We start from the raw sequence: 18145 nt of genomic DNA, 5'->3' as shown, positions 1-18145 counted from the left end.
GGACACTTCAAAATTTTGAGATACTTCTTTAAAGACACCATATATGATCTAAAGGAGATGGTTGTATTGAAATTTTGAAGCAGAATGGACACTTCAAAATTTTGAGATACTTCCTTGAAGACACCACATGTGATATAAATGAAAGGGGTGTACTGAAATTTTAAAGCGGAATAGACACTTCAAAGTTTTGAGATACTTTCTTAGAAACACCACATGTGATTTAAAGGAGAGGGTTGTACTGAAATTTTGAAACAGAATAGACACTTCAAAGTTTTGAAATACTTCCTTAGAGACACCACATATAATCTAAAGGAGAGGGTTGCACTGAAATTTTAAAGCGAAATAAACACTTCAAAGTTTTGAGATACTTCCTTGGAGACACCACATGTGATCTAAATGAGAGGGTTGTACTGAAATTTTGAAGCGGAATGGACACCTCAAAGTTTTGAGATACTTCTTTGAAGATACCACATGTGATCTAAATGAGAGAGTTGTACTGAAATTTTAAAGCGGAATGGCCACTTCAAAGTTTTGAGATACTTCCTTGGAGACACCACATATGATTAAAGGAGAGGGTTGTATTGAAATTTTGAAGCGGAATGGACATTTCAAAGTTTTGAGATACTTCCTTAGAGACACCACATGTGATATAAAGGAAAGGGTTGTACTGAAATTTTAAAGCGGAATGAACACTTCAAAGTTTTGAGATACTTTCTTGGAGACACCACATGTGATCTAAAGGAGAGGTTGTACTAAAATTTTGAAACGGAATTGACACTTCAAAGTTTTGAAATACTTTCTTAGAAACACCACATGTGATCTAAAGGAGAGGATTGTACTGAAATTTTAAAGCAGAATGGACACTTCAAAGTTTTGAGATACTTCCTTAGAGACACCACATGTGATATAAAGGAGAGGGTTGTACTTAAATTTTGAAGCGGAATATACACTTTAAAGTTTTGAAATTCTTCCTTGGAGACACCACATGTGATTTAAAGGAGAGGATTGTACTGAAATTTTAAAGCGGAATGGACACTTCAAAGTTTTGAGATACTTTTTGGAGACACCACATGTGATCTAAAGGAGAGGGTTGTACTGAAATTTTGAAGCGGAATGGACACTTCAAAGTTTTGAGATACTTCCTTGGAGATACCACATTTGATCTAAAGGAGAGGGTTGTACTGAAATTTTAAAACGGAATGGACACATCAAAGTTTTGAGATACTTCCTTGGAGACACCACATATGATCTAAAGGAGAGGGTTGTATTGAAATTTTGAAGCGGAATGGACACTTCAAAGTTTCGAGATACTTCCTTAGAGACACCACATGTGATATAAAGGAAAGGGTTGTACTGAAATTTTAAAGCGGAATGAACACTTCAAAGTTTGGAGATACTTTCTTGGAGACACCACATGTGATCTAAAGGAGAGGTAGTACTAAAATTTTGAAACGGAATTGACACTTCAAAGTTTTGAAATACTTCCTTAGAGACATCACATGTGATCTAAAGGAGAGGGTTGTACTGAAATTTTAAAGCGGAATGGACACTTCAAAGTTTTGAGATACTTCTTTGAAGACACCACATGTGATCTAAAGGAGTGGGTTGTACTGAAATTTTGAAGCGGAATGGACACTTCAAAATTTTGAAATACTTCCTTGGAGATACCACATGTGATCTAAAGGAAAGGGTTGTACTGAAATTTTAAAGCGGAATGGACACTTCAAAATTTTGAGATACTTCTTTAAAGACACCATATATGATCTAAAGGAGATGGTTGTATTGAAATTTTGAAGCAGAATGGACACTTCAAAGTTTTGAGATACTTCCTTGAAGACACCACATGTGATATAAATGAAAGGGGTGTACTGAAATTTTAAAGCGGAATAGACACTTCAAAGTTTTGAGATACTTTCTTAGAAACACCACATGTGATTTAAAGGAGAGGGTTGTACTGAAATTTTGAAACAGAATAGACACTTCAAAGTTTTGAAATACTTTCTTAGAGACACCACATATAATCTAAAGGAGAGGGTTGCACTGAAATTTTAAAGCGAAATAAACACTTCAAAGTTTTGAGATACTTCCTTGGAGACACCACATGTGATCTAAATGAGAGGGTTGTACTGAAATTTTGAAGCGGAATGGACACCTCAAAGTTTTGAGATACTTCTTTGAAGATACCACATGTGATCTAAATGAGAGAGTTGTACTGAAATTTTAAAGCGGAATGGCCACTTCAAAGTTTTGAGATACTTCCTTGGAGACACCACATATGATTTAAAGGAGAGGGTTGTATTGAAATTTTGAAGCGGAATGGACATTTCAAAGTTTTGAGATACTTCCTTAGAGACACCACATGTGATATAAAGGAAAGGGTTGTATTGAAATTTTAAAGCGGAATGAACACTTCAAAGTTTTGAGATACTTTCTTAGAGACACCACATGTGATCTAAAGGAGAGGTTGTACTAAAATTTTGAAACGGAATTGACACTTCAAAGTTTTGAAATACTTTCTTAGAAACACCACATGTGATCTAAAGGAGAGGATTGTACTGAAATTTTAAAGCAGAATGGACACTTCAAAGTTTTGAGATACTTCCTTAGAGACACCACATGTGATATAAAGGAGAGGGTTGTTCTTAAATTTTGAAGCGGAATATACACTTTAAAGTTTTGAAATTCTTCCTTGGAGACACCACATGTGATTTAAAGGAGAGGATTGTACTGAAATTTTAAAGCGGAATGGACACTTCAAAGTTTTGAGATACTTTTTTGGAGACACCACATGTGATCTAAAGGAGAGGGTTGTACTGAAATTTTGAAGCGGAATGGACACTTCAAAGTTTTGAGATACTTCCTTGGAGATACCACATTTGATCTAAAGGAGAGGGTTGTACTGAAATTTTAAAACGGAATGGACACATCAAAGTTTTGAGATACTTCCTTGGAGACACCACATATGATCTAAAGGAGAGGGTTGTATTGAAATTTTGAAGCGGAATGGACACTTCAAAGTTTCGAGATACTTCCTTAGAGACACCACATGTGATATAAAGGAAAGGGTTGTACTGAAATTTTAAAGCGGAATAAACACTTCAAAGTTTTGAGATATTTTCTTAGAAACACCACATGTGATTTAAAGGAGAGGGTTGTACTGAAATTTTGAAGCGGAATGGACACTTCAAAGTTTTGAAATACTTCCTTAGAGACACCACATATAATCTAAAGGAGAGGGTTGCACTGAAATTTTAAAGTGGAATGAACACTTCGAAGTTTTGAGATACTTCCTTAGAGACACCACATGTGATCTAAATGAGAGAGTTGTACTGAAATTTTGAAGCGGAATGGACACCTCAAAGTTTTGAGATACTTATTTTAAGATACCACATGTGATCTAAAGGAGAGGGTTGTACTGAAATTTTAAAGTGGAATAGCTACTTCAAAGTTTTGAGATACTTCCTTGGAGACACCACATATGATTTAAAGGAGAGGGTTGTATTGAAATTTTGAAGCGGAATGGACACTTCAAAGTTTTGAGATATTTCCTTAGAGACACCACATGTGATATAAAGGAAAGGGTTGTATTGAAATTTTAAAGCGGAATGGACATTTCAAAGTTTTGAGATACTTTCTTGGAGACACCACATGTGATCTAAAGGAGAGGTTGTAATAAAATTTTGAAACGGAATAGACATTTCAAAGTTTTGAAATACTTCCTTTGAGACACCACATGTGATTTAAAGGAGATGATTGTACTGAAATTTTAAAGTAGAATGGATATTTCAAAGTTTTGAGATACTTCCTTAGAGACACCACATGTGATCTAAAGGAGAGGGTTGTACTGAAATTTTGAAGCGGAATGGACACTTCAAAGTTTTGAAATTCTTCCTTAGAGACACCACATGTGATTTAAAGGAGATGATTGTACTGAAATTTTAAAACGGAATGGACACTTCAAAGTTTTGAGATACTTCTTTGGAGACACCACATGTGATCTAAAGGAAAGGGTTGTACTGAAATTTTGAAGCGGAATGGACACTTCAAAGTTTTGAGATACTTCCTTGGAGATACCACATGTGATATAAAGGAGAGGGTTGTACTGACATTTTAAAGCGGAATGGACAATTCAAAGTTTTGAGATACTTCCTTGGAGACACCACATGTGATATAAAGGAAAGGGTTGTACTGAAATTTTAAAGCGGAATGGACACTTCAAAGTTTTGAGATACTTTCTTAAAAACACCACATGTGATTTAAAGGAGAGGGTTGTACTGAAATTTTGAAGCGGAATGGACACTTCAAAGTTTTGAAATACTTCCTTAGAGACACCACATATAATCTAAAGGAGAGGGTTGCACTGAAATTTTAAAGCGGAATGAACACTTCAAAGTTTTGAGATACTTCCTTGGAGACACCACATGTGATCTAAATGAGAGGGTTGTACTAAAATTTTGAAGCGGAATGGACACCTCAAAGTTTTGAGATACTTGCTTGAAGATACCACATGTGATTTAAAGGATAGGGTTGTACTGAAATTTTAAAGCGGAATGGACAATTCAAAGTTTTGAGATACTTCCTTGGAGACACCACATATGATCTAAAGGAGAGAGTTGTATTGAAATTTTGAAGCGGAATGGACACTTCAAAGTTTTGAGATACTTCCTTAGAGACACCACATGTGATATAAAGGAAAGGGTTGTATTGAAATTTTAAAGTGGAATGGACACTTCAAAGTTTTGAGATACTTTCTTAGAGACACCACATGTGATCTAAAGGAGAGGTTGTACTAAAATTTTGAAACGGAATGGCCACTTCAAAGTTTTGAAATACTTCCTTGGAGACACCACATGTGATCTGAAAGAAAATGTTGTACTAAAATTTTAAAGCGGAATTGACACTTCAAAGTTTTGAGATACTTCTTTGGAGACACCACATGTGATTTAAAGGAAATGGTTGTACTGAAATTTTGAAGTGGAATGGACACTTAAAAGTTTTGAAATACTTCTTTGGAAACACCACATGTGATATAAAGAAGAGGGTTGTACTGAAATTTTAAAGTGGAATGGGCACTTCAAAGTTTTGAGATATTTTCTTGGAAACACCACATGTGATCTAAATGAGAGTGTTGTACTGAAATTTTGAAACGGAATGGACACTTCAAAGTTTTGAAATATTTCCTTAGAGACACCATATGTTATTTAAAGGAGAGGGTTGTACTGAAATTTTGAAGTGGAATGGACAGTTAAAAGTTTTGAGATACTTCCTTGGAGACACCACATGTGATCTAAAGGAGAGGGTTGTACTGAAATTTTGAAGCGGAATGGACACTCTAAAGTTTTGAAATACTTCCTTGGAGACATCATATGTGATATAAAGGAGATAGTTGTACTGAAATTTTAAAGCGGAATGGACACTTCAAAGTTTTGAGATACTTCCTTAAAGATACTATATGTGATTTAAAGGAGAGGGTTGTACTAAAATTTTGAAGCGGAATGGATACTTCAAAGTTTTGAAATACTTCCTTGGAGACATCGCATGTGATTTAAAGGAGATGGTTGTACTGAAATTTTAAAGCGGAATAAACACTTCAAAGTTTTGAGATATTTCCTTGGAGACACCATATGTGATCTAAAGGGAAGGGTTGTACTGAAATTTTGAAGTGGAATGGAAACTTCAAAGTTTTAAAATACTTCATTGGAGACATCACATGTGATCTAAAGGAAAGGGTTGTGCTGAAATTTTGAAGCGGAATGGACACTTTAAAGTTTTGAAATACTTCCTTGGAGACACCACATGTGATCTAAAGGAAAGGGTTGTATTGAAATTTTGAAGCAGAATGGGCACTTCAAAAAAAAAATTTCACTTGTATCAGTTCGAAATATCATTTCTGTTAAAATAAATGTTGATTAATATTTATTTTAAATTGATTCAAATAAAATTAATTTAGTTTGTTTTAAAATGATTTTTGAAAGTTACTTTATGGTTGGTGTACTTTTTTGTTAAATAAAAGTTAGTATTTTTTTAAGAACATTTCTATTGGTTAATATATTTTCACATGGATTGAAGTTTGTAAAAATTATTTTTGGCTCATTTTTCAAATATTTTGTAAATCCCACATTGCTTTCTAAATGTTTTGGAGGGATTTTTAAACCTATAAATAAGAACGTATTCTCAACTCTTTCTTCATTCCAAAGACTCTTTCCTTGAGAGCTCCTAATGGCTTCTAGCTAAATGAAAATTTAATAATTTTTTTATATATATAAAATAAGAAAGAAGAAAAGAAAAGAAAGAGAAAGAAAAAAATTTAATATTTAATATGCCGTCCAATTTTGGATAGGCACCAAGGCCGATCCGAAAGGTGTCGAAGGGGCTTAACGGTTTCCTTGATCCGAATAGGTGCCTAGTAGTTCCAATGGGTTTCATACTTATTGAGATTCTTAAACCATTTATGAATGGATGTGACTTTTGTAATTGTTATCTATTTATGGAGATCAATTATGTTAAAATCTATAATTCAAATTTTTTTACAAAAAAAGGCATTCGTGTATCCGAAATTCTATGTGACAGATTTTCTCAAAATAGTGCAAATTTTGAAAAAATATACAGTTGTGATAGAACTGGACTGTTGTATTCTGAAGACAAGTTCACCAACAACCCATCTGCATCTTAGTGTTCAATCGGAGTGAGGGCATCTGTTGTCTATAAGACAACGTAGATTACTACGTGCCTAAAAGTAATTTTTCAAGTTATATATTTCTAACAATTTCAAGCTCTTGTGGGGACTCAAAAGTATTTTTAGGTAATAAATGTTTGGATCGGCTCACAGATCTAGCTTCCAATTTCCCACAAGAGTTAGAAATGTGTTCTTTTGCTTATCTCCCTTCCACTCAAATTAAGTTCTAACGATTCAAAAATTAAACCGATGATTGGATCGAAAATATGTTAAATTGGTCCGACCATGATTCAATTTGATTGGACCAACTTATCCTTTTTGGAAAATATCTTCATTTATGTAGATTACAAAAATAAAGATACACGAAATGAATTAATATTTTATTACATAGTTCCATTTGATCTAGTAGAACCACTAGTTCAGTATTTTTTTCAAAACATTGTTAGAGGGGAAAATGAAGACAATGGTTTTGCAATTTCTCTTTTAATGAATTAGTTTATCATAGTAAAAGCTTTACTAACTTGATGATTAAAATATAATCACAGAAAGAAAGGAGATTGCAACAAAATAGACGTTTTATTTACACTAAAATTTTATATACTTGGCTTATTTTTAGGGATAAGATTTTGATGATGATGATGTTGGCGGCGAAATCGACCTCCATTTTATGTATATATATATATATATATATATATATATATATATATATATATATATATATATATATATATACGTCAGGATCGTAGACTCATGAAACATGAACTCATTTGTTCACACAAAATCCAGACCGTGTATACATGAAATCCAACGGTTGAAATATATCTTATAGATTTGTAACATATTCTTGAGATACATCTTTTATCTCTATCGATGGGTCTCGCATATACACGATCCGGATTGTGTGTGAATATACGAGTTCACATTTCATGAGTACAGATCCCAACCCTATATTTATTAAGAGGGGGAGGAGAATCATAACAACCGCACAACAGGAACGACTAAACTTGTATTTAGAAAAAAAAAAAAAATGAGGGATGATGATACAAGAAATCCACTGACAAAATAGTACAAAAAATGTAGTAGTATAGATAACTTACCAAATTAAACATAATAACTGGTCAAGGGCATGTTTTGAATTTTGATTTATTCTTAAAAAACCAAGGAAAAATTACAAAATAATATAAATATTTGTAGGAAAGTATTATAGCTCATTGATCAATTCTCACTGTATAATTTAACATTAATAGTTAGTCAAGTGCATGTTTGACTTTTAATTTACTCTCAAAACCACGGTCAATTGAGCAAATTAGACAAATTAGTGAATTTAGTTAGACATTGTAATTGTTTATTTCTTTGGGTTTATGGTTAGGCACTCGAACAAACATGATTCTTATGCGTAGGCTGTGAAAATTCTTTTTTACCTTAAAATTTTTGTTAAATCATTTAAGATAATTTTATCTATCTATAATAATAAAAATAAAAAAATCTTTAAAATTTCTTTCCACAGATTTAAAAATAGAATGATGCAAGTTCCGACGGTTGACTTTTGAAGAGGCTTTGTCCTAACAGCAGCACCACGTGCCCTTTGCCTAGTATGGTATGAATAATTAAGAGTTGGGATGGGCCATGTTATGTGTCCTCCTCCAACCTGAGTTGGGCAGAGTATCATTATAATAAAGAGTGAGTATCATTTTTATTATCATGATTTTGATCCTATCGGTCCTCTTAGACCACCAACCTACATATGTCATCCCCTTTCCCTTCCCTCGCAATTTCTGTGATAAATCCTTGAGGGTGGCCCTCTTTTTATGATGCGGTCTTGGCAAGGTTACCCAACCCGTTATTAAGTTATCAAACCACGAACTGGTTCAAGTCAATCCGGTTCACAGTATGATATATATGCTTGTAAAATGCAGTTAAACAAACAAGAATTTCATTTTATCAATTTTTTTCTTACATCTCCCTCCACATGTTGATAATACTTAGGATATCCCCCCAAACAAACATTTCAAACTCATAGCATGCCCCTTGACATTGGTCTTTAGCAATAGATTAATGAAAAATGATTATATACCCTTTATTTTCAACTTATAAATAAATAAAAAAAATTATTAACCTCAAAATCTGTCACCTTTAATTTCTTTTTTACCATATTATCACTTCAACCCTTAAAATGCCCTCATCTTTGATAATCCATTTGAAAAAAACACTTTCCTTATTAAGGGTCCTTGAACTCAAATGGATTATCATAATGACAATCCAACCTCACAACCTTTTAGGTTTCATGAAAAAACTCATATCAAATATATATATAACATGTTTTGGGCTTCATCCAATATTTTTAAAATGGACAGTTACACTGTACTATCATAGAACTCTCAAATTTAAAATTAAAATTCAACAGTGAAAATTAACATTTTTTTTTTATATAAAAAAAATTCAAAGTTCAACTACCTTTAAAAAAAGTTGAAATGTTACTAAATTGGTAATGCTAGTCGGACTCTTACCTTGGTCTTCTCTTATAGATTAATGTAAATAACTAAAAGACCTTATTTTTTCCTTTCCAAAACTAATCAGCTTCAATCTTCTTAGATGTTGATGATGAATATGACGACAACCATAATGATGATGGGGGTGATGATCATAATCATAGTTATGATGATAATTATGGCAACAATGATATGGAACAATCAGAAAACGAAGTGTTTTTTTTTCCTACGTATGGAAATCACTCAATTTTTCTTCATACTAATAACAAGTCTACTAAGTATATAGATTTATCACTTATATTAGAACAATTTAGAATGTAGAATTCATCTTTTTGAGTCAAATATTTTTTTCTTTTTAAAGATCAATGTAGTTGTACGTAAACCTAGAACAATTGCATGATGAACCAAGAAGTTTCCAGGGCCTAGTGTTAAGAATAGTGAAGTAATATTCTTATTAATAGCATTTAACTAACCGAGCAACCATATGCTTCAACCCATGTTGAATGCTGGATCATTTTGAAGATAAAAGTACATTGAACCCATATGAAATCTTACCAATGATGATGATGATCATTGTCATCAATAACGTCAAGAGGATGAAAATGATTAGTTTTGAAAAGGAAAGTCAATGGTGTTTTGATCATCTAAGACATGTTTTATTAATCCATATCTAAGATGTTTTATTAATCCATAAGAGAAGACGAAGGCGAGGAGATTGTCATCTGTTTTAAATAACAGGAGTGCTTCAAATATTAAAAAGGTGGAGGGGCATTTCATAAAAATGTGTAAAAGATAGTTTAAACGAGACTTTTTGTTTTTTTTTTGTTTTGTGGGAGAACAATTTCTTTAAAGTTGGAAAGATTGTTGAAGGGGTAATTCAGGTATTTCGTAAACAAAATACTTCAAAATGTTCTTGAAAGGGCTATGTTTTATAAAATGTATTCTAATTGGTCTGATTTCCTTGTCAGAGGACCTTTTGATACATACTTTCAAAAAAACAGGTCTCCTTGGTAACTGTCCCTATAATTCAAGCATATGAGCAAGTTGTAAGTCCAACCATAATCTTAATAGATTATATAATCCTACAAAAACAAAGTACATATAATGATATAAATTTTATTTACAAAATATATAAATAAATATAGTATGTATCGCCTATCGAAATAATGAAATGAAACTAAACTATGCATACTTGCACAAAGTATCAAATATGAAAACCATTGTCTTATTAAGTTTAAGTATCATATTAAAATCATAATGATCTAGTTTTTATATTCCGAAAAGCATCTAAAATTGTAAGATTCATTTGGTGGCATGGTTTCAAATTTCATCCTCGAGTCATCTCGATCAAAACGAATATTCAATTGGAATCATTTCTCACGTTGTCTCTTTTGACAATTGATATAATGAGGACATTTTTGAAATCTAAGTCAAGTCAACTAGGGTTTTGCATTTTAATTAATATAATTAAATATTTATAATTTAATTAAAAAAATTATGATCTCGTGGTTACCCAACTTCTAATATGTCTTATTATATAAATGGTCTATCTCAAATGAAACGAGATGACTTGGTCTCGTCCGTGAATGAGATGTCAAACTAAGATTTTGAACCATGTTTGATGGTGACTAAAGATGATGAAACCAATCAAATAACTATTTTTTTTTTTAATAATCAAGTAACCATGTAGAGAACGGATCAGGCTCATATTTGAGTTTTTCCTAATCCATAGACCATGGTCTTGTCCAAGGACTAGTCCTAGGTATAATCACATTTTGATTGGTTTGAATGACACATTGAGTTTGTCAAATCCCGTGAATTTTTTTGTCAAATTGAGTTTGCAGATATATTAGTGGTATGTGATTTGTTGTATTCCATGAACTCGAAATTAATCAAATTGCGAACTAACTCACTTGGCACTTCTATCTTGTCAGAGCTAATTAATTGGAAGCTTTAGACTTCTAACCCTCTATAGATTCTGAATTTTGTAAATAATAATAATAATAAACAAAATAAATATATGAGTGTCGATAATGGTGTAATGAGTATTGTTAATGGTAGAGAAGCTAAATTCCCATCCTAAATATTTTCTTGCAAAATACTTGATGTGAAAATTTTAACATAATGATTCTTATTGTGAAATGAAAAAGACGAATGGACCTTCTTAATTTGAGGGATTTACAAATTGACAAATTACCCAGCCCATGTGATTAAAATAGAGAGATTCTATTGCAGGTGCAACATTTGCTAACGACACACCAATTATAATGTAAATCACCAAAGAATCAGAAGGCATTTGGGGTGGCATTAGCAAAAGTTGGTGTGACAATAGAAGCTCTCTTTAAAAGAAAAAATGCTCATTTCTCAACTCCTCACATGTGTAATAAAATTATAAATTCAAGTGAGAGGCACGTACCCGAAAGGTATGAATTGTTTTTTGGGAAATGTTCAGCACCAAACATTTTGGCAAAATATTTTCCAAAACATGGGTTAGAAGTTTTGGAATGGGCTGATTTTTGGTGAGGTTGATCTCTACGGTGAGGAGATCATCATCACCAAAAATCAGCTAATTCCAAAACTTCTAACCCCATCAAAAATGGTTTACAAAAAATGGATGGTCCATGATTTTTCAACTTGTAAACATGGGGCTAGAAGTTTGGAACGGGCTGATTTTTGGTAGATCATCCTCACCAAAAATCAGCCTATTTCAAAACTTCTAACCCATGTAAGATAAAAATGATTGGCTAAAATGTTGGCCCAAATGTTCGGTGTTGAACAGGACCCTTGTTTTTTAGGAATTTTTTTGGTTTTAATTATCAAACTTCCTAAGACAGTCCATCAAAGATACCATGAGATGAAATAAGGATTAAAAAAAAAAAAAAAAAAGTGTAAATTACACTTTCACCAACATATGACTTGGTATAATTCTATATGTTGCCCTTAACATTTTGACAATTGCACTTACCCCTCTTGTATAATTATCTAATGGGTTCATTTTCCCCTTCTGTCTACTTGCTGTCAACAGAAATGATTTTTATACTTTTTATAAGGACTATTTTATCCTTTCTATTGTAAAAGCTTCGGTAGGGACATTTTTAGAGTTCATATTTTTTATTTTTAATTTTATAAATAAAATAAAATGAAAAGGTAAAATAGTAAATTAGCATATGAACTTTATCACTATATATGAAAGGAAAGATAAGTGCAATTGTAAAAATGTTTGAGAGTTAACATGAAATTGGTTCCAAAAAATAAAAAACATTAACTAATTCAGAGATTCAATAGAGAATCTTTAAGGGTATTGCTAAAGCCCAAAAGAGTCATGATAAATGCACGCAGTTTTTGTACGCGATTGGATACGCGGATGTCGTGGTAAGAGTAGAGGATCATATCTTTTTCATCGGGATAACGGCATTTGAGGTTAATATTTATTTTTATTTTTTTTAAGTCGAGATCGTATGCAACGAGGGTGGAGGATTTCAATCCTCCACCCTCACTTCAATACACGCCACGTAAGCCGTAAAAGGTAAGAAAGTTTTAAAAGAAAATGTTTTATACGCTAATTCTGTGATTATGACTTACGTGGCGTGTATTGAGGTGTGGGAAGAGCGTTTCAATCCTACACTCAGGTGCATACGATCTGGACTCTCACTTTTTTTCTTTCCAAGTAACGAAGAACATGCTCTCCCATAGTATAAGGCTAGAAGTGGGAAAGACTACCATACTCACATTGACATGGCGCAAGATAGCATGACGATCAACCCGAGGAGCGGCTTCTGCAACTCCAACTCCATCTTCTACAGCAAGAGAAAACCAATGCATCTCCCTTCAAATGAGTATCTCGATGTCACTACTTTCATCTCTTCTCGCCCTCACAACGGGAAGATCGCCTTCATGGATGCCTCCACAGGTCGCCATCTCACCTACTCCGAAATCTGGCGAGCGGTAGATTCAGTCTCCACGTGCCTATCTGACCTAGGGATTCGCAAAGGCCATGTCGTCCTCATTCTCTCACCAAACTCCATCTTCTTTCCTGTAATCTGTCTCTCCATCATGTTTATTGGCGCTATCGTTACGACAACCAATCCTCTCAACACAACTCGTGAAATCGGTTCGCAAATCGCCGATTCTAAACCGATTCTTGCCTTCACGACTCAAACTCTTCTCCCGAAACTCTCTGGCACAAATCTCCCTATCGTTCTAATCGGAGAACAAGAAAACTCAGCTAGCATTAGCAACGCAAGGATCGTTTCTTCATTAGAAGCAATGATGAAGAAAAAACCGAGTCAGAAACTCGTCAAAGACCGAGTCAACCAGGATGATACGGCGTGTCTGTTGTACTCGTCTGGGACTACAGGTAACAGCAAAGGCGTACTGTCCTCCCATCGAAATCTCATAGTGATGGTTCAAAATGTTCTTAGTCGGATAGAAGCTCTTAGAGGAAAACAAATTGTGATTGGTACCGTTCCCATGTTCCACATCTACGGCTTAGCGTGGTTCGGGGCAGGTCTATTAGCGTCTGGATCGACGGTTGTGGTTCTCTCGAGATTCGATATGAATGAGATGCTCTCTGCGATCGACACGTATAAGGTGACCTACTTGCCAATTGTGCCTCCTGTATTGGTGGCTTTGATCAATAATGCTGAGAAGATCAGGAAGAAATACAGTTTGAAGTCGTTGCAGTCGGTTTTATCTGGTGGATCCCCATTAAGTAAGCAAGTAATCGAAAGGTTCTTGGAGATTTATCCGGCGGTCCAGATTCTTCAAGGGTATGGTTTGACGGAGACAACAGGACTAGGTTCATCAACTGATTCCTTGGAGGAGAGCATGAGGTTTGGTACTGTTGGGTTGCTGGCGGCCTCTTTGGAAGCTAAGATCGTTGACCCAGAATCTGGAGATGCGTTACCGGTGAATCGAACGGGCGAGCTTTGGCTCCGTGGACCTTCCGTCATGAAAGGTAATTTAAAAAAAAAAAAAAAAAAGATTCTTCTAATGTCAAACGATGTTTGCTGCTCTTCATCAAACGCATGGTTGCGATGAAGTATTGCATTCTAGGGATTCGATTCAATTAGATACAAGTTTTGGGATTCGATTTAATTGGATATGTATTCGGTCTAGGAAAAATGAACTCAGGCCCTTCTTTTTTCTGGTTGGGGTCTGCCTAACCCCCCCCCCCCCCCCTCCTTTAATTTTCAAAAAAAAAAAAAAAAAAAAAAAAATGAACTCAGGCATCTTAATGAAAGATGTGTGGGATCTTCGGAAATCAGAACTGTCTCCATGTCGTTGGATGTTAAACACTTTAGTGCCAAACTATTGAGGAACATTTTCAAATGCTTTTTCGATTGACATTAGTGTGTCGTACGCGTGTACAAAACGTCTGCCGTTAAGAACTTATTTCAAGTTTGTGTGTGGGATGCCTTTTGTGTCCAATGACTTTGGACCTTGGGAGAAAAGTAAGTTTGATTCCAGAGAAAGAAATGAATCTCATTGATCCGACATGTCATGTATATCTCATTGGACACAATCTATTTGGTAATACTGCCGAGTACTGACATCCCATCCCAGCCCATCCCATCCCATAACCCGTTACAAGTCAGTATCTACCCAGGATTGGACCGAAAATTGTAAATGAGTGGGCCCAAAAGAATGTGCTACATTGCACGCAAATTCGTCCGTTATATAGGAGCGTTGCTCAAGTCAACCCTGCAGTATGTCGTAAGCCCACAGCTCAAACCATCTGTCGAAATCACTAGCTGACATATATTTATAATAAAATAATAAAAAAATACAATTATTGGTAAAGAAATCTTAAAAACACATAGGCCCACCTACGAGATGTTTGGCCCACCTCTTGGTGGAGCATAGGCTAAAAGCCAAACTGATACAGTGACTCCTCACCCCCACCCCCGAAGAAAAAAACGGGTCTCAAAATACATCGGCCTGTCATTGTGCCAGATCTAAACAGGTCTCAAAATACTAATTTGAACCCGACCCATCTTATGGATGGGCCTAACAACAAAAGATGCAGGTCCAAGCCTGGACTGCAAGCATTCTTACCTATTTACTAGCTGGGCTAGCCTACAAATGTCATGCGTCTATTTACATAATGTAAGTTATGGGGAAAGTGCATCAGATGGGACCAACTCCTGAGCCCAAATCCTGCCCTTACATGAATCGGGCCTAGGCCTGATTCGATCCAATACCTAAACAGGCCTAATTACATTACCCAAATCTGGTCCATGTTTGGCCCAAACCCGTCACATTGACAGCCCTACTAATACAAAATGCTTTGAATGCAACGGCTAGAGGTCATCAATGATGCTGACTTTCAGTGTCTTTTTCCACGAAGTGATTGGTCTCAAATTAACATTCATAAGCTCAATTGCCCAAAGAATGACATATGGAATTTTGGTGACACCTCCAATATTTCGGTCATAATTTTCATTTTTGGTTATGAGTCTATTTTTTATATATTGATTATGAAGTCTATTGAGTGTGTGCACAAGAAAAGTAGAGCACTAGCATTGATTGGTGCTAATTACCTTTTAGCTTATTATTAGGACTATGACATTGGGTTGATGGAGTGGTAATGGTGTTGTTGTAGGTTACTTAAACAACCCAAAAGCAACTGCGTTAACTTTAGATACAGATGGGTGGTTAAAAACTGGTGATCTCTGCTATATTGACGATGATGGATACATCTTCGTGGTTGATAGGTTGAAGGAGCTCATCAAGTACAAAGGCTATCAGGTGAATGCAACTTCAATTGTTTTATTTATTTATTTGAAATGGTACATTCCTTTATAACATAAAAAAAATCCTTGAGACTGCACTAATCAATTTGGACGGTTAATTTGATGATCACTTCTTAGATCTCATATGGTCAAGATTTGAGTGCAAGTTCGATGTGAGAGCTTCACGGGGTGACACAAAAAGATTGATGCCACCTCCACAAAATGCTCTATGCCTCAGAGAATTTTGTTTGGCCCCACTTATGAATATTTTGATGATCTATGCACAGAAAATTAGCTTGAGTAGTGATTTTGGCTTTATGGTCATTAGATTTGATAATCACATAATGAATTCCCTGGCCTTACTCCCTGTTTGAACTCCCATTCAGGGGTTCCATGAGTTGTCACGTTCGACTGTCCAACATTGTACAGACATGTTCGTAATCTGTGTCCCATCCTTACAAAAAAATTAGGCATTATGAATTCCTAAATTCATAAAAATTTGACTTGAAATAAAGAATGTCTTACTATCCAATTAAACTATTATTTCAGGTCGTTTTTTGTGGTTAGTAATGTAGAAATGAACTGTTTTTATAGAAGAGATGCACCGTGAAAACAATATCACTTTACGATTGGATGGTCAAACAAAATATATAGGCAGGAGTACAAACAAGAACAAGAAAGGGGAGTAAGCATATATCAACTCATTCGTAATGTCATGATTAGAATTTGGTCTTACACTATGAAAGCAGCCTAGTCCTTTCTTCTAAGAACATGAGAAGGTTTAATATGAGTTGTATAGGATTGAAATGTTCATGGAATTTGTCAGATGGATGGATATTGATTATTGAATACCTTGGTTGAGTAGGTCCCTCCAGCAGAATTAGAGGCACTGTTGCTCACCCATCCTCAAATTGTTGATGCTGCCGTCATACCGTAAGTATTTTTCTTATACTTTAAACAAGTCTTATTATTATTTAAGTTTCCAAAATTTTATTAATCAGGAAATTAGGTAGGATTATCTTGATATTTTAATTTATAGAGATGTCTTTAGATAAGTGAAGAATTGGGCCTTTGATGGAGGGAACATTTAAATAGTCTCTTTAAATATATTAGTCATACTGAAGGGTTGTTTGGAAATTTAATTTACTGATATGTTTTGGTGTTGGATCCTTTCATCCAATCTTTGGACTCAAAATACAACCCTGAATTAAACACATTAGAGCTTAGCAACACCCTTGTATGCTTAGTAAATAAAAAATAATGGAAATTAATTTTGCAAATTGATCTCTTCTATGCTGCATTATAGCTCAAGTTTTTCATGTAAGATGGTAAGAGAGAGAAAAAATAAGGCTGCTTTGGAAATTCAAGGTAAATATGTTTTGGATAAGTGAAGCCTTGAGCAGTGTTGAAGTGAAGCTTCAAGTTGATAATTAGAAATAGAAATATGTTGTAAATGTAAAATCAGAATTAATGTGAAGTCAGATTAATATAAGGACCTGTAGACTTTGTCTTAAGTTGGAGAAATGTAAGTATGATTTTCTTGAATTACAGATTTCCTGATAAAGAGGTAGGACAGTTTCCCATGGCATATGTGGTGAGAAAAGCAGACAGTGATTTGTCACAAAACACAATCATGGACTTTGTATCAAAACAGGTAATTAATTGCAAAATCTACACATATTGAACATCAGCTTTAACACATTTCTTAAACTGTATTTCTCAGAATATTAATATCTATGTGTAGGTGGCTCCATACAAGAGAATCCGACGAGTTGCATTTGTTGATGCTGTACCCAAAAACCCATCTGGCAAGATTCTCAGAAAGGATCTGATCAAGCTTGCAACCTCAAACCTTTGAGAACCTTACATCTCTGCTCTCTATTTTTCGAAAGGATATTGTATTAAATTCTTCTTTTTTACTAAGCATCGTGACATATATTGATTAAGAACCAGAAAATACAGATACATAGTCCGCTTCTTAGGTGTCAAAAGTCAAAGAAGGATAGGAGATATGTAGTCCCATTCTGCAATCACAAATGGATAAATGAACAACAGGGCTATGTGAATATTGTTGTCTAAATTTAGGCATAAATGCAATATTGATTCTCTTAATTTCATTAGCCAAAAGGAACAAGACCCATTGAAGATATTTAACTACTGTCTGTCTGTTAGTAATGGGAACCCTCTATTTGGTGTGTTTCGCTTTCTCCTTCTAGCAACCTCCATATCTGGTTTGGGAGATGATC

At 34.5% G+C, this 18145-nt stretch overlaps 1 protein-coding gene across 1 annotated transcript; it reads left to right on the top strand.

Annotated features, from left to right (window-relative positions):
* Positions 1-12846: 12846 nt before the first annotated feature.
* LOC147407624 (putative CoA ligase CCL5) lies at positions 12847-18100 on the top strand. Its single transcript, XM_086436281.1, has 5 exons — positions 12847-14122; positions 15770-15915; positions 16765-16832; positions 17451-17553; positions 17644-18100. Exons 1-5 carry the CDS (start codon positions 12901-12903, stop codon positions 17755-17757), a joined length of 1653 nt encoding a protein of 550 aa, XP_086292407.1. The 5' UTR covers positions 12847-12900; the 3' UTR covers positions 17758-18100.
* The last annotated feature ends 45 nt before the right edge of the window (positions 18101-18145 follow it).

This window comes from Akebia trifoliata, chromosome 3 (genome assembly GCF_017979445.1).
Source record: "Akebia trifoliata isolate Shusen 1 chromosome 3, ASM1797944v1, whole genome shotgun sequence".
NCBI classification, from domain to species: domain Eukaryota; kingdom Viridiplantae; phylum Streptophyta; class Magnoliopsida; order Ranunculales; family Lardizabalaceae; genus Akebia; species Akebia trifoliata.
The sequence above is the reverse complement of the archived record's forward strand: the minus strand, read 5'-3'. Positions and strand labels throughout refer to the sequence as shown.

Coding starts and splice junctions, on each gene's coding strand:
- LOC147407624 (XM_086436281.1), top strand. CDS start 12,901: ATGGCGCAAGATAGCATGACGATCAACCCGAGGAGCGGCTTCTGCAAC. Junction 15,916..16,764: donor TCAAGTACAAAGGCTATCAG/GTGAATGCAACT, acceptor TTGGTTGAGTAG/GTCCCTCCAGCAGAATTAGA. Junction 17,554..17,643: donor TGGACTTTGTATCAAAACAG/GTAATTAATTGC, acceptor ATCTATGTGTAG/GTGGCTCCATACAAGAGAAT.